This window comes from Carcharodon carcharias, chromosome 12 (assembly GCF_017639515.1).
Source record: "Carcharodon carcharias isolate sCarCar2 chromosome 12, sCarCar2.pri, whole genome shotgun sequence".
In the NCBI taxonomy this organism is placed as follows: Eukaryota; Metazoa; Chordata; class Chondrichthyes; order Lamniformes; family Lamnidae; genus Carcharodon; species Carcharodon carcharias.
In genome coordinates this window covers 17,438,837-17,461,042 of record NC_054478.1, presented here as the reverse complement: position 1 = coordinate 17,461,042, position 22,206 = coordinate 17,438,837, and the positions used below count along the sequence as shown (strand labels likewise).

Below are 22,206 nucleotides of genomic sequence, written 5' to 3'. Positions count from 1 at the left end.
GCTATTCAGCCCCTCGAGCCTGCTCCACCGTTCAATAAAATATGGCTGATCTACCTAAATTCAACTTTCTCAGCATGTTCTCCTGATTCCCTTAGTGTCTAAAAATTTGACTCTCAGTCTTGAATATCTCAACAACTGAACACCCACAGCCTAAAGAACCAAAGATTCCGAAGATTTGCACCCTCCAAGTGACAAAATTTCTCCTCATTTCAGTTCTAAATGGCAAACCCCTTATCCTGTGGCTATGACCCCCTAGCTCGAGACTCTCCAGTCAAGGGGAAACAGCCTCTCAGCATTGACCCTGACAAGCCCTCCAAGAACTATATACATGTCAATGAGATCACTTCTCATTCTTCTAAACTTGAAAGAACACAGGCCCATTCTATTGAATCTCTCCTCATAGATGTAGTGTTCAATTGTTCTATGTTTGATTCTGTGAGTCTGGTAACTGACCTGTGCTCAGTCTGATCTATGGTAAATTGGTTAAGCCTGGGTGTGGACTCTGAGCAAAGTAAACAGACAGCACAGAAGCTACTAGGAGCTGAGCTGTAATCTTGAGTGCAGACATTTTGTGATTGCCAAGATATTTTAAAACTCTTGTAAATAAAGCTGTCACACACTTGGAAACTAGTGCCATCTCTGCATTGTTCAGGGATATAAAATATTCAAAAATAGGACAGCCCTCTCATCGCAGGAGTCAATCCAGTGAACATTTGTTGCACTCTGGTTCAGTATATCCTCAGGTAAGAGATCAAAGCTATACACACCGCGCTCCAGGTGTGGTCTCACCAAAGTCCCAACAAGACTTCCTTACTCTTATTCTCCAACTCCCTCTTCACTTCTGATAAATTGGCGCAATTTTTTTCTGAAAAGCAGACTTGCCCTTATATCGCACCTTTTTTTTTACCTTAGGGTGTCCCAAAGTGCTTTACAGCCAATTAAGTGCTGTATTGCAATGTAGCCACTGTTGCAATGTAGGAACCGCAGCTGCCAATTTGTGCACAGCAAGATCGCACAAGCAGAAAAATAAATAATGACCAGATAATCTGTTTTTGAGTAAGACGATTTTATGGTTACAGGCGTATGTAACTGCTCTCAGCACGAAAACCTTTTTCCTCAGTGAATGGCTGAGGGCTAAATATTTGTCCAGTTCACTGGTAAGAACTTCCCTGCCCTTCTTTCAATAGTGGCCCAGGGGATCTTTTACATCCCCTGAGATATTACACAGGGTCCTCGGTTTAATGACTCATCCAATAGACAGCACCTCTGACAGTGCAGCATTACACTGGGGGTGTCAGTCTGGGTTATGCGCTCATGTGTCTGGAGTGGGATTCAAACATGTGATCGAAGCAAGAGTCCTACTAAACAAGCCAGGACTGACAGTGCCCTGACCTGTAGTACTGTACTATAGCTGGCCACCAGCCCTAAGGGACCTTTCCCCCATCCACCATCCTGGGCAATGGGTACTGAGAGGTTACAGATGCCAACCTGACTTCCACCGACATTGCAGATCTCTTCCTCCCATTGTAACTTTATCCATCTTCAACTCAAGGATCTTGCTGCAAACCCTCTGCACTGCACCTGCACCACTGCAGCACTCCCCCCCAACCCCCAACACCCCACCCCACAATACTGTAATCAATCTGCAAGATAGGTTCAGGTGGAGAAGTTCCTTTGATGTATTTGGTCTCTTTCTGCCACTCGATCGGTTTAACAGCTCGGGATGGACCCACCACACTGCTCACACCTTCAACCGGCACCCTCAAGACAGTGGCTCCAAGATCTACTTTTACCTGGAGGGTGTCCACAGGACTTGGGCAAATAATTAGTCATGTGACTCATAGATCGAAAACTAAAATATACAGTCGTGACAAAATATATCATGAGAAGTTAAACAGAGATGCAAGAATTATGAACTAAGATCTGTCAGAGAATTTCAGGGAGTTTTATATATAGAATACAGGAATTCATACCCGAGAGCGAGTTACAGACTGGAATCTAATCGAATATTTTGGGGTGGGGGGTGGAGGTGTAGTTTATATTTAGAATAACAGATACCCAGGAGCAAGTTACCTACTGGAATCTAATCGCGAGGTTCTGGGTGGTTTATATATAGAATAACAAATACCTGGGAATGAGTTACAGGCTGGAATCTAATCGAGGGGTTTGTGGTGGTTTCTATCTAGAATAATAGATACCTGGGAGTAAGCAATAGACAGGAATCTAATCGAGGGGTTCGGGGGGTTTTATATATAGAATAACAGATACCCGCGAGCAAGTTACAGGCTGGAATCTAATCGCGAGGTTCTGGGTGGTTTATATATAGAATAAGAGATACCCGGGAATGAGTTACAGATTGGAATCTAATCGAGGGATTCATGGTGGTTTATATATAGAATAATAGATACCTGGGAGCGAGCAATAGATAGGAAACTAATCGAGGGGTTTCAGGGTGGTTTATATATAGAATAACAGATATCTGGGAGTGAGTTACAGACTGGAATCTAATCGAGGGGTTCGGGGGGGATTATATATAGAATAACAGATACCCGGGAGTAAGCTACAGACTGGAATCTAATCGAGGGGTTTCAGGGTGGTTTATATATAGAATAACAGATACCCGGGAGTGAGTTACTGACTGGAATCTAATCGAGGGGTTCGGGGGGGGATTATATATAGAATAACAGATATCCGGGAGTGAGTTACAGACTGGAATCTAACTGAGGGGTTCGGGAAGTTTATTATATAGGATAACAGAAGTGTTAACTGTTGTAATGTAGGAAATACAGCAGCTGATTTGAACACAGCAAGCTCCCACAAACAGAAATGTGATAATGGCCAGATAATCTAATTTTAGTGGTGTGGGTTGAAGGATTAAATGTTAGACTTGGAAACAAGTATAGAGATGAAGGTGCACGTCACAGGGCACTAGGACCCAGGAATTACTGGACAGTGCCTCTCTGAGCAGCATATTTATAGTGGGAGGTTGAGACTGCAGCGCTGTCAGTTCAACAGCAGTGCTGTAGTAAGGAGGGGAGAGCAGGAGAGAGCAAGAGAGATAGAAAGAGAAGGGAAGGGAAGTAAAGAAGGGAAGAAGATTTGAGACCTCAGCAGTGCACCATGTCTTATGCAAACTCCACAACCTCGAGCTCCTACAGGAGGACCTTTGGAGGGGGTCTGATGGGCTCTCCCCAGATGCCCAGGGCTTCCTTCTCCAGTGGCCGTTTTGCTGGAGGGGGCAGCAACCTGTCTTCCAGAGTGCTGATCTCCAAGTCCACTGTCCTGCCCTCCTATTCCAGCTACCGGACCAAGGTCCCCAGCCGAGCCTTCGAGGTGGTGGACTTTAACCTCGCTGATGCCCTGAACCAGGAGTTCGTCCAGACCAGGACCAATGAGAAGGCGGAGATGCAGCACCTGAACGACCGCTTTGCCAGCTACATCGAGAAGGTCCGCTTCCTGGAGCAGCAGAACAAGGTGCTGGTGTCTGAGGTGAACAGGATAAAGGGGCAGGAGCCAGGGAGGGTCAACGACCTCTATGAGCAGGAGATGAGGGACCTCCGGCGACAGATTGACGCGTTGACCAATGAGAAAGTTCGGGTGGAAGTGGAGAGGGATAATCTGGCAGACGACCTCCAGAAACTCAAGCAGAGGTAGGAGGGCGAGATAACAGCCCCCAGCAACTCAGGGGGGTTTACAGACCTGGCTGGTCTCTCGGTTACACCCTTAGTCCATCATTCAGACCAATTCGGTGCCATCATGAATATCGCCCATTTCCCCGATTCCTGTGTATTAAGCTGTGGCTCAGTGTGTAGCACTATTCACTTGGTGTTAGAAGATTATTAATTCAACGCCCACTCCAGAGACAGGAGCACCTCAGCTGACACTCCCAGGGCTGCACTGTCAGAGTTATCATCCTTTGGATGAAACCTGAAATCCACTCTGTCCTCTCAGGTAGATGGATGTAAATGACCCCATGGCACTATCTCAAAGAGCAGGGGAGTTATCCCCGGTATCCTGGCCAATATTTATCCTTCAGTCAACATCATTAAATCAGATTATTTCATTGTTGCTTGTGGGATCCTGCTCTGCACAAATTGGCTGCTGTGTTTTGTACTTTACCGCAGTGACTACATTTCAAAAGCACTTCATTGGCTGTGAAGCAGCTTGGAATGCCTGATGTCGTAAAAGGCATTTAAAAAAAATTAGTTTGTGGGTGTCGCTGGCTATACCAGCATTTATTGCCCATCCCTAATTGCCCTTGAGAAGGTGGTGGTGAGCTGCCTTCTTGAACCGCTGCCGTCCATGTGGTGTAGGTACACCCACAGCGCTGTTAGGGAGGGAGTTCCAGGATTTTGACCCAGCGACAGTGAAGGGACGGCGATATATTTCCAAGTCAAGAAGGTGAGTGACTTGGAGGGGAACTTGCAGGTGGTGGTGTTCCCATCTATCTGCTGCCCTTGTCCTTCTAGATGGTAGTGGTCGTGGGTTTGGAATGTGCTGTCTAAGGAGCCTTGGTGAGTTCCTGCAGTGCATTTGTAGATGGTACACACTGCTGCTACTGTGTAGATATTTCTTTTCATGAGCTAGGAACTGCAGACTGAGGTTTTGATTAGCTAATTGGCTTTAGGCTGGGCTTTTGATGCTCATCGATGGGTTTGGTGGTGCAGTGATTATGCTACTTGCTGAGTAACTCTGAGATACTGAGACCATGATCCTGCCATGGCATAGTATGAAACTGAACTAACTAGCACCCAAAAATCACCAGGAATAGTACCAAACTCTTCCTAAACACCCAGCTGGTGCATGAATGTCCTTCAGAAACCTGCGTCCCCTACCTGGTTTGAACTACATGTCACCCACCTGATAGAAGGGAGGTAAATACAACTTTAAGGGAAAAATATGGACTAAAACATGGAGAAAAGACTTAACTAAATCGTTATAGAAATGTGAACTGTGTTGTTGGGATATGGTTTTGTTTCAGTGTTCAGTGACCTGCTGTGGGTTGTACAGGTGGGTTTTGCGTGAGCAACTAGTGACAAAGAGGGTTATAAGGTGCTGGGACCAGGAATCTTGAAGATGTGGCTATGAAACTGTGAGCAAAGTGCAGGGGGCGCTGGTGGGCACCAACTCTTTAGAGCCTTTTTGGGGAAGGGCTGGCAAGATACATGAGTGTAGGAAAGGAGGAGAGACTGGAATAGTGAGACAGAGAGAGAGAGATGGAATAGTGAGTGTGAGAGAGAGAGGCTGGGATCGTGAGAGAGAGAGAGACTGGAATAGCGAGTGAGAGAGAGAGAGAGAGACTGCAACAGTGAGAGAGAGAGAGAGAGAATGGAATAATGAGAGAGAGAGAGAGACTGGAATAGTGAGTGAGAGAGAGACTGGAATAGTTAGAGAGAGAGACTGGAATAGTGTGAGAGAGAGAGAGAGAGAGAATGGAATAATGAGAGAGAGAGAGAGACTGGAATAGTGAGTGAGAGAGAGACTGGAATAGTTAGAGAGAGAGACTGGAATAGTGTGTGAGAGAGAGAGAATGGAATAATGAGAGAGAGAGACTGGAATAGTGAGTGAGAGAGAGAGAGAGGGAGACTGGGATTGTGAGAGGGAGAGACTGGAATAGTGAGTGAGAGAGAGAGAGAGGGAGACTGGGATTGTGAGAGGGAGAGACTGGAATAGTGAGTGAGAGAGAGAGAGAGAGGGAGACTAGGATTGTGAGAGGGAGAGACTGGAATAGTGAGTGAGAGAGAGAGAGACTGGAATAGTTAGAGAGAGAGACTGGAATAGTGTGAGAGAGAGAGAGAGAGAGAGAGGGAGAGAGAGAGGCTGGAATAAAGAGAGAGAGAGAGACTGGAATAATGAGAGAGAGAGAGAGACTGGAATAGTGATTGTGAGAGCGAGAGGCTGCGATCGTGAGAGAGAGACTGGAATAGTGAGAGAGAGAGAGAGACTGGAATAGTGAGCGAGAGAGAGACTGGAATAGTGAGAGAGAGAGACTGCAACAGTGAGAGAGAGAGTGATAGAGACTGGAATAATGAGAGAGAGAGAGCGAGAGAGAGAGAGAGACTGGAATAGTGAGCGAGAGAGAGACTGAAATATTGAGAAAGAGAGACTGGAATAGTGAAAGAGAGAGAGAGACTGGAATAGTGAGAGAGAGAGAGAGAGACTGGAATAGTGAGAGAGAGAGAGACTGCAACAGTGAGAGAGAGAGAGACTGGAATAATGAGAGAGAGGGAGAGAGACAGGAATAGTGAGTGAGAGGGAGACTGAAATATTGAGAAAGAGAGACTGGAATAGTGAAAGAGAGAGGGACCAGCATAGTGAGAAAGTGGGATAGTGAGAGAGAGACTGAAATTGTGCAAGAGAGAGAGAGAGAGTGGAATAGTGAGAGACAGAGGGAGAGTGGGATAGTGAGAGAGAGAGAAGGTGGGATAGTGAAAGAGAGGGACGGGCATTGTGAGAAAGTGGCATAGTGAGAGAGAGACTGAAATTGTGAGAGAGAGAGAGGGAGTGGGATAGTGAGAGAGAGAAAGAGACTGGATTAGTGAGAGAGAGAGAGAGAGAGATAGTGAGAGAGAGAGGGAATGGGATAGTGAGAGAGAGAGAGACTGGATTAGTGAGAGAGAGTGGGATAGTGAGAGAGATAGAGATAGTGAGAGAGGGACTGGGATAGTGTGTGTGAAAGAGGGAGAGACTGGGACAGTGAGAGAGAGATTGGAATAGTGAGAGAGAGTTGGAGCTGGTGAGAGAGGGACTGGGATAGTGTGTGTGAAAGAGAGAGAGACTGGGATAGTGAAAGAGATAGAGATAGTGAGAGAGGGACTGGGATAGTGTGTGTGAAAGAGAGAGATTGGAACAGTGAGAGAGAGACTGGGATAGTGAGAGAGAGAGACTGGGATAGTGAGAGAGAGTTGGAGCTGGTGAGAGAGGGACTGGGATAGTGTGTGTGAAAGAGAGAGAGACTGGGACAGTGAGAGAGAGATTGGAATAGTGAGAGAGAGTTGGAGCTAGTGAGAGAGGGACTGGGATAGTGAGAGAGAGAGACTGGGATAGAAGGAGAGATTAGAAGGGTGTGCTTGAGTTTGGCAATGCCTGTGGGATTAGGTCTGTCACTACAACCCCTTCACCACACCGATCATTTAGCTTAAAATAAATGAAGGGCAGAATTCTCCCATTGGCGAGCGGGGAAGGGTCCCACATGCATGTGTGTAAAATGATGTGCGGTGATATCGGGTGAGCGTATCCAATGTCACTACACGTCATCGCGATATTTTGTTGGGTGGGTGCGCGTTGATCTCCGACACGCACCTGCCATTAATTAATGGGCCACTTAAGGCCCTTGAGGCGCCAATCGATGGTGATTTTTCAGCATCCGTGCGATCTTCAGGTCAGCGCAATGGGCAGGTGGGTAGGACACATTTGTATAAACCTCATCCACAGGCAGGATAAGAGGGCTCAGTGGGGTCACGAGTGTGCTCTGTCAAATATTGATTATTCAAAGTTACTGATAGTTGTCTGTGTGATCTGCAATACCTCAAAACGCAGACCAGCTGCTTGGTCTGGACTCACAACCCTCAGGTCAGCACTCTGCAGTGAGGAATCCTTTTTGGGCCTGCAGGTTTCAGGACCCTTCTCTTAGCCTGGGAATGGGAGCTGAACTCTCCACTGGAGGCACCTCCTCTGAGGAGGAAGGGAGGGCTAGAAGGGGGAGGAAGCCAGGAGTGTACATTCAGCCTCCAGGGGAGTCACCTTTGGGAGGACAGGTGCAGGCACAAGGGGTGCAAAGCCAAGAGGTTGTCCAAGGCGCAAGGGGCCGCAGAAGACGCCACTATCCTGCTGCCAGGGTTTACAGGTGGTGAAGCAGTTACCTCAGTATGTCTGAGGTGCAGTGCTGAAGGAGGGTCCATCTTGCAAGGGAGACAGTCAACAAAATCTGTCAGATGATTGGTCCTGAGATCTCCGCTAACTGTGTGGGTGGACACCCCATGCCAGTGGCTCTAAAGGTCACAGTTGCCCTCAACTTCCAGCCCTTTTCAGGGCTCAGTGGGTGATCTTTGTGGTATCTCCCAATCAGCTGTCCACACTTGTGTCAAGCAGGTTACAGATGCTCTGTTCAGACAGGCATTGACCTTCATCCACTTCCACTGGGACCAGGCAAGTCAGACACAGTGAGCCAGAGGCTTCGCAGCCATTGCTGGCTTCCCCCGTGTCCAGGGTGCTATAGACTGTACACATGTGGACATCAAGGCATCAGCGGGTGAGCTGGGTGCCTTCGTCAACAGGAAGGGCTTCCACTCCATGAATGTGCAGATAGTGTGTGACCACAGGATGCAGATTCTACAAGTCTGTGCAAGGTACCCAGGCAGCTCCCACGATGCCTACATCCTCAGACACTCCCAGGTGCCGGGGTTCTTCAGTGCTCCAGCCCAGCTGGATGGATGGCTGCTGGGTGACAAGGGCTATTCCCCTCAGAAGGTGGCTCATGACGCCTCTCCACCATCCAAGAGCAGAAGCTGAGCAGCAGTACAATAGGAGCCAGGGCATCACAAGGGCTGTGGTGGAGAGAGCCATCGGTCTTCTCAAGATGCGCTTCCGATGCCTGGACCACTCAGGGGGCGCACTCCAGTACCCCCCAGATCGTGTGTCGCTGATATTGGTTGCATGCTGCACTCTCCACAACCTTGCGCTGGAAAGGGGGGACACTGTGGACGATGAAGACATAGATGCAATGGCTGTGGCTGCACACAATGAGTCCAGCAGTGATTCCGAGGATGAGCAAGCACAGGGAAATGCTGAGGGGGTAGACACTGACCCAGGCATACTCCAGGGAGGCAGGGACACCAATCTAACCAACCTTCAGCTAGCAGACCACATATGGACCTCCAGGACAAGCCTGGGTTGCAGGCTCCATACTCGATACCTGAGAGCAAAATCTGCGTGGTTAGGAACATTAACTAAGGGCCTTGTTAACAAAGCTGAATGTCCCATAAATCACTCATAACATTTTTGGAAACCATCCACCTGCAGAAGAAAAGAGACACCCTCAGCCATAGTGACATGTCTGAATTTAATATTACAACCAAAGAAACTTAATGAAACAAAATGACAAAGGTGTTAAAAATCACACCAACTCATAAAGACCTCAATCCAGGCCAACACAAAAGAACCAGTGATTAACCCGTGGTGTGTCTAAGGTGCCTTATGTTTATGTTTCCGGGTGCTACGTCTTGGTGCTGTCCCCTCGCTGGGAGTGGTATCTGAGCCAGCCTGCTGACCCTGCTGTCCTGTTGGCCGCAATGACCTTGGCGGTCGTCCTTTGGCTCACGGAGCCTGTGCTGGTCCCGCCTGGGAGGGAGCTGCCAGTTCCACAGCTGGCACCTCCCCAGTCGTCACAGCCTCACCAGATGCAACAGTCACTGGCAGAGGGGTGGAAGAGCTGCTGCCCTCTTCCGGGTGGCCCTGAGAGGAGCCCACAGAGACGATAGGCAACTGCTGCACCAACTTGAGGCTCCTTTGGACCTCCCTGCTCACCATGGACGGATGGGCACTGAGCTGGGAAACTTGGTGCCCAGACCATCTCCCACATTGGCAATGACCAGCTGAGGTCAATGTGAGGGCTTGCTCGTCCGAGCACATCCCTAGGAAGCCCTGATTGGTCTCCTGGAGGAGCGTCTCCATGAGAGTCGCCACTCTCTCCATGGAGGATGCATGGTGCTTGGACATGATGTTCATTGCTTCGGTGATAGTCCGTGTAGACTCCTCCACCATGGACACTAAGCCAAGCATGGCCTTGTGTATCTCCACCAGATGCTCCCACACACCCAGCCGCATTTCCTGCACCTGCTGCATCGCGGACGACTCCAGAGGCACATCATCAGGCACCGACTGAGCATGTGCCTGGTCCCCAGCAGTCCTCCGACTGCTGGCGCCATGGGCACTCTCTGTCTCTGCCAGCTTCTCCAGCAACTGTGAAGTGCCCTCACCACTGTGTCCCAGGACACTAGCCAATGTTCTAATTCCCACCGAGGTGCTAGTATCTGTGCTGATGCCTGCCTGACAGAAATGGTGTGACGCTGGTGAGTCCGTGACTTCAGGGCCCTTAGGTGTGAGAGGGGGCCTTTGCTGCTCCTCCTCCTGGTCCTGCTGTGCTGATGCTAAAAGGAAGAACAAGGACATTGGATCAGTTAACGTGGAGACAATGTCAATGTACATCCCTGTCCCCCGGATCATTATGCGTTCATCCTTCCATAAGCAATGGTCAAGCTGTGTTGCAAACTTCAATCACTGAACATTCAGCACTGCCATGGCTGTTGGGAGAACAATGGTGACCTCACTGCTGGGCATACATGCCTGCCCATGGCACCCCAGCCTCACCGACACCAGTGGACCTGGGCGCATGGCACCTCTCCAAATCTAGGGCCTCCTGCTTGAAGCGGCTGAGATTCGCCAACTGTGCCAGCACTCCGCCAGTCCTCACCGCTCAGTGGCATTATGTGCATTCTTCCCTGAAAAGGAGAGAAGAGTATTGATTAGTGCTACTTGTACCTGGACTCCCTTCATGGACGGCCCACACCAAGCAGAGTGGAACATTGCAGGGCTCCAGTGCCTCCTCACCCCACTGTTGCTGAACACTCACACAAAGATGCTCAGCCTGTCCCTGTCCCTGCCCCCACCCCCTTGGCCAAATGCTGCCTACATCACACCAGGCACCGCACGGTCTAACCTTCCATAGCACGGAGGCGCAAGCACGTGGAGCACAGAGGACAGCAGATCGATCGGTGCCAACGCCACCTTGAAGCTCCCCTTCCAGCATGTCATCACCCTAACTTTGACATGTCCTGGAGTTCCAGCACTGTGCCTAGGTGCAATTCCTCCAGGTTGTCCCCAACACAGTAACGTGGGTCTCAGTGTACCACATGCTGCGGATGCAGAACCCATCTCTTCACCACCCTGTCAGGGTGACCTCGGCATGGGCAATACCTGCTGGCCCACCCAGCAAAGGACACATGTTGTCAATGATTCAATACAGTCACCACACTCACAGACATAGCGGGGAGGTGGCGCAGGGTGGAAAGCCTACCTGCTGGGTTAAATGACCAGTGCCAACATGGTACTGACCCTTCCCGAGTGCAACAGGTCATTGAAGCGCTTGCAACACTGGATCCAGGTGCGCCGCACCATGTCGCGGGAGCTCACCCCCTCCGCCATCTCCTCCCAGGCACGTTTGGGCATGTGGGGGGGTCTCCTCCTCCTGTCCTGGGGTATGAGGACCTCCCACCGTGCTGCCACCTCGAGGAGGGCAGCAAGGCAATCATTAGAAAAATGAGGGGTACAGTGACTGCCCCCCCCACCACCGTCCTGCCTGGTCTGCTCACCAGCAGCGTTCTGGGAAACCCTTCCACTGGCCGTGATTCACAGCCTTTGAAAGGCTGCAGCAACTTTTTACAACAGGCCGCCCAGGTCACCATGGGACCCGGTGGTCATTGCAGTCCGGCCGCTGCCCGCCCACTCCCGCTGTCCTCGGGAGCCGCGATTCACGCTGGAGGCCCATCTGTGTACAATGGCAGTGGGCGGTGATCAGGTCTGTGCCCACCCATGCCCTCTCCTGCACCGCCTGCCCAACAGGCAGAAAATTCTGCCCCAAGAGTTAAATGAAAGATGTTACTGTCACCATGACCAAGTCAAACACTTGGCAGAGAGCTTCACTCTGTAATTTAATCAGCCTTTGATGGAACGGCTTGTAAATTAAATTTCACCTCTTCTCCACTTCCATTTATGCAATGGATTCTGACTTGGCAGCGTGGTGTTAGAGAGTGTAGGCCACTTACAGCAATGGAATTGGGGATCAGCATTTCACCCATTAGACTTCCACCCTAATGGAGTAGAATGATTTTCCAATGAGCCATGTAAGAAGATATTAGGACAGGTGACAAAAATCTTGGTCAAAGACGTAGGTTTCAAAGAATGTCCTAAAGGAGGAGGGAAAGTTAGAGAGGTAGAGAGGTTTAGGAAAGGAATTCCAGAGCTTAGGGTCTAGACTACTGAAGGCACAGCCTCCTATTGTGGAGCAAAGAAAATGGGGGTAGCACAAGAGGCCAAAAGGGAAGAACTCAGAGATCTTGGAGAGTTGTAAGGATTTGAAAATAAGGATGAGAATTATAAATTGAGGTGTTTCCAGGTGAGGGGCCAAGGTAGGTCAGCAAGCGTAGGGTGATAGGGAAATGGGATTTGGTGTGAGTTAGGACATGGACAGCAGAGTTTTGGATGAGCTTATGGAGTATGGAGGATTGGAGATCGGCCAGGAGAACATTGTAATTGTCAAGTCTAGAGGTACAAAAACATGGATCAGAGTCAGGAAGAATTTCTTGTCACAGGGTGTAGTGTATTGACAATTGCAATGCACATTTTGTTCACTTGATGGTACCATACACATTTGTACCAGCAGAGGGAGTCTGCAATAAGAAAAATAAAAGGAAGCCATTGTTGGCTCATGCAATAATAAATTCCGGGTGTCTCTGGCTGTTGCTGCCCCAAGAGCTTCACAGTGATGAGAAGGACAATAAAAAATTAGAAGCATTCCTTCCAGATATGACCCTTTTTGGAGGGTTTTTCCTACTTTCTGCAGAGAAAACAACATTTTAGGTAGCAACAGAGATAAAAACAAAAAAACTGCAGATGCTGGAAATCCAAAACAAAAACAGAATTACCTGGAAAAACTCAGCAGGTCTGGCAGCATCGGCGGAGAAGAAAAGAGTTGACGTTTCGAGTCCTCATGACCCTTCGACAGAACCAGAGTTCTGTTGAAGGGTCATGAGGACTCGAAACGTCAACTCTTTTCTTCTCCGCCGATGCTGCCAGACCTGCTGAGTTTTTCCAGGTAATTCTGTTTTTATTTTAGGTAGCAGGTTCAGACACACAGGCTGTGTCAAGTGTGCACAAGGTTGGATCTAACAAGCAGGAACATTTTAGACAAAGGTTTCATCACTGCATTGCTGATGAAGAGGCATTGTCTATGTCCAACACATCACCTTTTGGTGTGCATTCGGAGCCATCCTCTGTATTCCCACATTGCTAAAAGTGACTGTGATGTTTCAAAGGTGTGAAGGCAGGTTTTGCATTCACAGATGAGAAAAAAAGGAAAAAGGCCTTAATTCCCCACTATGACGGTGAAAAATTGGAAGGTATCCTTTGAGACACTTGTGCCTGAGCAAAATGATGATGGCCCGACAAAAATTGCATTAATAACATCTTTCACACCCAAGAAAAATACATTATACGAAACAGGAGGCAAACGAGACAATTGGCTAATATTGCACATGCTTGAGGCAACTAGCGACCAAATATGACTTTGCTGACGTTGAACACGTTGAAAGGGAAATCAAATCACAAAAGATGGAAGGTCAACTACACTGAAAAGCACGAGAGAGAGACAGGAAGCTGTCAGAGCTGTTGCAGTTAGCAAGATCACAATCGCTTTCAGGGCCCAGGGTGAAGCTGCCAACAGTAACTATCGCACTCCATGTTTGACTCCGGTGAACAATGTTCATCGCTCATGCGCTAGGAGCCCCCCAGCAAAACAACAACAGCAGCCTCGCCCATGGAGCTGCACTTGTCCAAACAATGTTTCCATTGTGGCCGTGTTTATCCACACTGGTCCCACTGCTGGTCAACAGTGTAAAGCTAATGGAAAAACCAAACCACTTCATCAGAAGAATTGACTACTAAGATCAGCGCCACCAGAAGGGTGTCACATGTGCGTGCCACAAGCAAAAAGGGTGAGAGAACGTGGCCAATGAGGAGGTGGATGACCCTGAACATACTTTTGCGCTTACTTTCGGACTCAGCAACCAGCCACGTGTGACAGTGAGCATTGGCTGCTCGGGTGCAGTTGCTCTCATTGATACAGGAGCATCTGTCAATGTCATGGGAGACAGAAGGTTCAACAAGCTCGAGGATTCCCCCATTCTCTGAAAACCAGGGAATAGCAGCATTTTCCCTTACAACAGTGACAAAACACAAATTCTCGGGACTTTTGAAATGCCAATCTCATTCAAAGACACTAAAACAAAAGCTGTGTTTGATGAGTTATCTGGAGAATGTGACACGTTTATCAGTTTCCACACAGCAACAGATCTGCACAGGATTGTTGCCAAATAACATGATTCATATGCACACCAACATCATTCCTGAAATGTGTGCTGACAGCTTCACCGGTATTGGAAAATTGAAAGGGGTTACATGCAAACTGCAAAATTCCCCCAGTCACACATCAATGACGGTGAGTGCCATTTCATATCAGGGAGCAGATTGAGAGGGCACTTCAGTGCCTGCTTGACCTTGAAATTATTGAGAAAGTTGGGGATGAGCCTACTCCTGAGATCTCACCCACAGAAGCCGTCAAGAAACCCACGAGCAGGAACCAAGTTAGAACCAAGACTGCTTTAATGTGTGGTCTCCAAACCAAGCCATACAACAAGAAGGACATAACACTGACAATCAGTCTCATCATAGAGAAAACGAATGGTGCTAACCGCTTTCCTAAACTTGACCTCGAGACAGGAGACCATCGAATTGAGCTTGTGGAAGAGTCGAAGTGTCTCACAGTGTCCTCCACTCACATTGGCCTTTTTTTGAGACAGGAGGATCAACATCAACTCAGCAACTGAGGTATTTCAGCACTTGATTCAGTCTGCACTGCAAGGACATGAGGGCACGCTGAACATCAGTGAGGACATCCTCATCTCCCACCGCACTGAAAGTGAACGAGACGAGACTGCAGATGCATGCCTGTAACATCTTAGAGAATGTTACCTCACCTTGAACAAAGGCAGGTGCTTGTTCAACGGTGAAGCTGTTGCAAATGCTGCAGGTCCTACAAATGTGCAGGAAGTCTGGAGTCTGCTAGGACCCATTGCATACTGTAGTCGCTTCATTTCTGACCTCGCTACGCTATGTGCTCCCCCATGTGATCTGACAAAAGAGATCGCCAAGTGGGAGTGGACTAATCACACAAACAGGCTGTACACCAGAACTATCAGCAGGTGGCAGCAAGTTGCACAAATGCCTATTTCGACCCTGAGAAAACCAGCCCACTAGTTGTGGGTGCAAGTTTGGTTGACTTAGCTGCAGTTCTCACACTAAAAGACAAGGCAGGGAATCCATAAATTGCTGTGATGGCAAGCTGGTCACTAACACCCATAGAACAACACCATCGAGAGAGAGAGAGAGAGAGAAGCACTCCCAATCACATTGGGCTATCTTACAATTTCATCTCTATTTGTATGGAAGCAGGTTTGAAGTCATAGCCAATCATAGACCTTGTCCAACAATCCACAGAGCAAACCTCCCACTTGAATAGGGAATTGAATCCTCAAACTACAAGAGCATGAGTTCCATGGTGAGTATCAGCCAGGTGAGCTTAACCCAGCAGACTAGCTTTCATGACACCTGTTGCCAACAGTCAGTCCTATTAGTCATGAGGAAGAGGTCGCCAAATAACATCTTAACTACGTAAGTCTAAATCTGGAGCAAAAGTCACTAAAATAGCAACAGAACAAGCTGAGGCGTGACAGCAATGTACGATGGCCATGGAATCAAGAAACTGGAAAGACGTGATCGAGAGCATCTACAAAGGAAATCTGTCACATGCAACAGGGACTTTACAAAGTTCGAAATGAGCTCACTGTTACAGCCATATCAAATCCTGTGTCATGCAACAACTGCATTGTCATTCTACACTCGTTGAGGGAATGTGCTGTCAACATAGCACATGAAGGTCACCAGGAAATTGTCAAAACCAAACAACTCCTTCGGGAAAAGGTATGATTCCCAGGAATTGATCACACGGTAGACCACAAAATCAATCAGTCTATGCCATGTCAAAGCAACCACAATGTCAAATCTTTGTGACCCTCTCAAGTTGTCAGAACTACCTCCAAGGCCATGGATTGAGGCTAATGTCGATTTCACAGATTTGCACATTATTCAACACCGGTTTGTTATCACTGCAGGCCACAGTAGATTCCCAGTCATGGCCATTTCACTACATTAAAAAAGCTATATAAATACAAGTTGTTGTAATGTTCCCATTAAAGACACTTTTCCCAAGTGTCAGGTTATTCCTGATTTGATGGATTACAAGCGATGACTATAGCATTCCCAGGGAAATCCCAGGTCAGGCATGGGGCTACAATCCCCCATTTACTGGGACCTTAGATCACTGCTGGGATTGTGAGGGCTCCCTCACTCCACCCCACCTCTCTCACCTTCAAAAACCTCCTCACAAAAGAAAGACTTGCATTCATGTAGCGCCTCTCATGACCACCTGATGTTTCAAGGTGTTCCACAGCCAATGAAGTACTTCTGTTTTGAAGTGTAGTCACTGTTGCATTGGAGGAAATGTGGCAGTCAATTTTCACACAGCAATATCCCACTTACAGCAAGTTGATAATGACCAGACAATCATTTTTTTTAATGATGTTGATTGAGGGATAAATATTGGCCAGGACACCGGAGAGAACTCACCTCTTCTTCAATAGAGTGCCCTTGGGATCTCTTACATTCACCCAAGCAGGCAGTTGGGGCCTCAGTTTAACATCTCATCTGCAAGACGGCACTCCCTCAGTGCCACACCAAGGTGTCAGCCTTGATCTTTGTACCCAGGTTCTGGAGTGGGACTTGAACTGGGAACCTTGTGATCCAAAGACGCGTGTGGTAAATTTTCCTGGTGCATGTTCTCAACACAGAGTCTCGCTGGCCAGGAACATGCAGGGTCCTTGCAAAGAAGAATTTGCATTTATGTAGTGCCTGTCACACCCTTAGGAGGCTCCAAAGTTCTTTACAACCAATCAACTACTGTTTTGAGGTTTAGAGCTACATAGAATTGACAGCGAGAAACAGGCCAGTTGACCAATCTTGTCTGAGTCAGTGTTTATGCTTCAGACAGTCACTGTTGTAATAACAGAAACAGGGCAGTCAATTTATGCACAGCAAGATCCCACAAAGAGCCTTGAGATAAGTGACCTGAACATCTGTTTTTAGTGATGGAGGGATTATTATTAGCTTGGATACCAGGCAGAGCTCCCCTGCTCTTTTTCGAAATGGTGAGATCATGAAGGGTCTGGACAGAGTAGATCGGGAGAAACAGTCCCCATTGGTGGAAGGATCGAGAACCAGAGGTCACTGATTTAAGGTGATTGGCAGAAGAAGCAATGGCTACATGAGGAGAAACTTCTTCGCCCAGCGAGCGGTTAGGATCTGGAATGCGCTGCCTGAAAATCTGGTGGAGGCAGGTTCGACCATGACTTCCAAAGAGAATTGGATCATTATCTGAGGCTCAGAGCTACCAATCTTGGGGAGAGGGTTCATACCCCGGAGGTACCCCTGAAGGTGTGCTGGGGGAGCCCCTGGAAGCCCCCATACAAGGACTGCAAGGAATTGCCCAGGAAGTTCAAGCTCCGGATGGGCAGTTACTCTGCCCAGGGAACCATCCGATACTCCTGTTTAAATCAGAGATTTTGGGTGGTTCTGATTCTCTTAGCAGAATAGTTACCCAGGAAAAGCTAGAAGGACTAAAACCACTTCTAATTCCTGGGTATCTATTGTACAGCCCCCAACACCCCACTGAACCCCACCCCCTGACTACACTCCCCACACACCAGACTACACCCCGACTACCACCTCACCCCCTCGACTACCCTCCCGACCCCCTGACTACCCCAACAACCCCAGCTGCCCCTCCCAACTGCCCTCCCTACCCCCTGACTACCCTCCACCCCACCCGACTACTCTCATGACCCCGGACTTTCTTCCAACTACTCCCCAGCTAGCATCCAACCCCCTGACTACCTCCGACAACCCCGACTAACCACCCTCCGACCCATCCTCCAGCCTCCAACGTGTCCTTCTCCCTCCCCTGACCCATCATTCCCACCCTGACGCATTGTACTCTCCTGACCTGTTCTACAGCCCCTTCTCCCATCCTGCCCCTCTGCCCATCCTGCCCCTACCCCCGTCCTACTCCCACCCCCACCCACTGCCCCCCCACCCCCGCCACTCTACCCATAGAACCATAGAACACTACAGCACAGAAAACAGGCCATTCGGCCCTTCTAGTCTGTGCCGAAATATTATTCCGCTAATCCCATTGACCTGCACCCAGTCCATAACCCTCCAGACCTCTCCCATCCAAGTATCTATCCAATTTATTCTTAAAACTTAAGACTGAGCCCACATTTACCACGTCAGATGCCCACACTCTCACCACTCTCTGAGTGAAGAAGTTCCCCCTAATGTTCCCCCTAAACCTTTCCCCATTCACCCTAAAGCCATGTCCTCTCGTGTTTATCTCTCCTAATCTAAGTGGAAAGAGCCTACTCGCATTTACTCTGTCTATACCCCTCATAATTTTGTAAACTTCTATCAAATCTCCCCTCATTCTTCTACACTCCAAGGAATAAAGTCCTAACTCGTTTAATCTTTCCCTGTAACTCAACTCCTTAAGACCCGGCAGCATCCTAGTAAATCTTCTCTGCACTCTCTCAATCTTACTGATATCCTTCCTGTAGTTAGGCGACCAGAACTGCACACAATACTCCAAAGTTGGCCTCACCAATGTCTTATACAACCTCACCATAACATCCCAACTCCTATACTCAATACTTTGATTTATGAAGGCCAGTATGCCAAAAGCTTTCTTTACAACCCTGTCTACCTGTGACGCCACTCTCAGGGAATTATGTACCTGAAAGCCGCCCTGACTTCTCAAAGTGCTTGGACCATTAAGCTTACCTGCTCCACAGCAGCTAATGCGGTAAAAAGTGGATGTGGCTTCACATCCCCTGACGTGGCTGCCCTCCTGTGCTGGAATGAAGCCCCCGAGGTCCCTCTCTGGGCTGAATATTCCTCACCAGGCCCAAGCCAGACAGCCAGGCGAGGGATGTGCAGCTCCCGACTGAGGTGAGTGGAAAGGTAATCCAACGGTGATTGCCAGTCCTCGGACGTTCTGGCCCAAAAAGAAGAAAATTCTTAGCAGGGCTACAAGGAAAAGGTGGGAGGGTGGAACGAGATGAGTAGCTCTTGCAGAGAGCCAGCATGGACACGGTGGGCCGAATGGCCTCCTCCTGTGCCACGGTCCCATGCTTCTAGTGCCATGGGATCTTTCACATGCACCAAGAGGGCAGACGGTCCCCTGAAAGTCAGCTCTCCCGACAGTGCAGCACTCCCGAGTCAGTGGATTGTGGGCTCAAGCCTTTGGAGTGGAATTTGACCACACGACCTTCAAACTCAGATCGAGAGATGAATCACGTTCACAGGCTGGCGGAGATCGAGGGGCTTAATGATCTTCAGTCCGGCCCTCTAGGTCATGGCTTGGTGCAGAGTCCCTCCACTTTGTCCATGAGACTACCCCTTACTGCCATGCTGTAGTTACACCAAGCAAATGACTGTACGTTTGGTGACAATTTGTGCTGATTTGGGATGATTAGCTGTGTCCAAATTGAGGGCGTCCGATTTCTATTCCACAGAGTCACAAAATTGTTACAGTGCAGAATGAGGCCATTTGGCCCATCATGTCTGCACCAGCTCTCCGAATGAGCAACTCATCCAGTACCATTCCCCTGCCTTCTCCCCATAGCCCTGTACTTTGTTTCTTTTCAAATAATCATCTAATTCCCTTTCGAATGCTTCAATTGAATTTGCCTCCACCACACTTAGGCAGAGCATTCCAGACCCTAACCGCTCGCTGTGTGGAAATGTTTCTCCTCATTTAGATGCTGACAGTGTTAAGATTATGGCCCATCATTCTATCAGTCTGGCAGAGTTAGATTAATAGTGAGAGAGCTTAACTGCACATCTGCTTCTTGTTATTTACATTGTTTGATCGTACAGTCTAGAGGGAATTATGCTCTGTATCTAACCCTGTGCAGTTCTTGTCCTGGGAGTGTTTGATGGGGACAGCGTAGAGGGAGCTTTACTCTGTATCTAACCCCGTGCTGTACCTGTCCTGGGAGTGTTTGATGGGGACAGTGTAGAGGGAGCTTTACTCTGTATCTAACCCCGTGCAGTAACTGTCCTGGGAGTGTTTGATAGGGACAGCGTAGAGAGAGCTTTACTCTGTATCTAACCCCGTGCAGTAACTGTCCTGGGAGTGTTTGATAGGGACAGCGTAGAGAGAGCTTTACTCTGTATCTAACCCCGTGCTGTACCTGTCCTGGGAGTGTTTGATGGGGACAGTGTAGACGGAGTTTTACTCTGTATCTAACCCCGTGCTGTACCTGTCCTGGGAGTGTTTGATGGGGACAGTGTAGAGGGAGCTTTACTCTGTATCTAACCCCGTGCTGTACCTGTCCTGGGAGTGTTTGATGGGGACAGTGTAGAGCGAGTTTTACTCACACCATGAAGGATAGTGTATCAGTTATCACTATTGTAATGATATCTCAGCATCATTAAGCAATATTAGGACAGGACAGTGAAGTGATGGAAGGGAAAATATTTTGCATCAATTCTGTGCACAAAGTGCTCTTCCTCCATCCCTGTAGCACTTACCTCTGAAAGTGTCAGATTATTTTAAGTCAAGCCACTTAAAGCCTTTAAGAACTTGATGTTGGCCATATATGGAGAATTGGTTGGAGTTATGGAGGGCGAAGAGGTGATAGAATGTTAAGTGATTACATCACGCAACATAGACTAGGAAAATAGAACAATCCTTAGTGACAGAGTCAAAAAAAAACCTGTCAGAAAAAATAGCAGAACTGGAATTTACATTCCGGCTAATTTGTACTTCACAGTTAGACAAAGAGTGTGAGACTCTCGCCTGCTCCTTGGGCTCTGGTCGCTATCAAACACTGGTCATGGTCAAACATGTCCAGTCAGTGGGAAATGAATGACCGATGATTGCCCCAGCTTAGTCCATGCCATAGCTGGGGCTGTGTCGGCCGTGTCTCAGTGAGTAGCGCTCTCAACTCACAGCCGTGTGTTCGAGTCATACTCCAGTGCCTGTGCTGGTACTGAGGGAGTGCTGTAATGTCAGAGGTGCCATCGATCCTATGAAAAGCTAAACTCAGGCCCTTTCTGTCCTCCTGAGTAGACATCAAAAATTCCCACGGTCTCTACTCCAAAGACGAGCAGGGGCCCAGCCGTCTTCAGCTGCTCCATCAATGACCTTCCTTCCATCATAAGGTCAGGAGTGGGGATGTTCACTGATGATTGCACCATATTGAGCACCATTCGCAACTCCTCCTGCCTTGTGGGGAGGTGGTGGCCTACTGCTATTATCGTTGGACTAATATTCCAGAGACCCAGTGTAATGCTCTGGGGACTTGGGTTCACAGCAGATGGTGGAATTGGAATTCAATAAAAAAATCTGGAATTAAAAGTCCGATGATGACTGTGAAACCATTGTCGATTGTTATAAAGACCCACCTGGTGTGCTATGCCCTTTAGGGAAGGAAATCTGCCGTCCTTACCTGGTCTGGGCCTAAATGTGAGGCTCCAGACCAGACCCACCCACAGCAATGTGGTTGACTCTTAAATGTCCCCTGAGGCAATTGGCAATAAATGCTGGCCTAGCCAGTGACCCCCACACCTAATGAATGAATGGAGGGAAAAAAAGATGCTGAAGCACATGCCCAAGCACAGCAAGACCTGGACAATATCCGGGCAAGTGGCAAGTAACATTTGTGCCATAAAAGTGCCAGGCAATGGCCATCTCCAACAAGATTTTCCTTCCTTGCATCATAAGGAAGTGGGGGTGCTTGTTGATGGTTGCACTATGTTCAGCACCATTCACAACTCCTCCTCCCTCGTGGGGAGGTGATGGCTGGAGTTGTAATCTTGTCCCTGGACTAATATCCCGGAGACCTAGCGTGATGCTTTGAACGGCCTTTATTCATTAGAGTTTAGAGGAATTGGTGGGGGAGGGTGGGGGGGGATTTTATTGAAACGTACAAGATTCTGAGGGGGCTTGACAGGGTAGATGTTGAGAAGATGTTTCCCACTTGTGGCGAAATCTTGAACTAAGGGACAAGGTTACAGAATAAGGGGACACTCATTTGAAACTGAGATGCGAAGGAATTTCTTCCCTCAGAGGGTAATGAATGTCTAGAATTCTGTGGAGGCTCGATCACTGAAAGTATTTAAAGAGGAGGTAGATAGATTTTTGAAATATCAGGGCGTTGAGGGCTATGAGGAACTGGCATGAAAGAAGAGTTGAGC

The 22,206-nt window shown here is 48.4% G+C and overlaps 1 protein-coding gene across 1 annotated transcript in view; it reads left to right on the top strand.

Moving 5' to 3' along the window:
- The first annotated feature begins 3,001 nt into the window (after positions 1-3,001).
- The window catches only part of LOC121285182 (desmin-like), a 36,099-nt gene continuing 16,894 nt past the window's right edge, over positions 3,002-22,206 (top strand). The window contains exon 1 of the mRNA XM_041201442.1: positions 3,002-3,650. Coding sequence (XP_041057376.1) covers positions 3,121-3,650 — 530 coding nt within the window. The 5' untranslated portion in view covers positions 3,002-3,120. The remainder of the gene's footprint in view (positions 3,651-22,206) is intronic.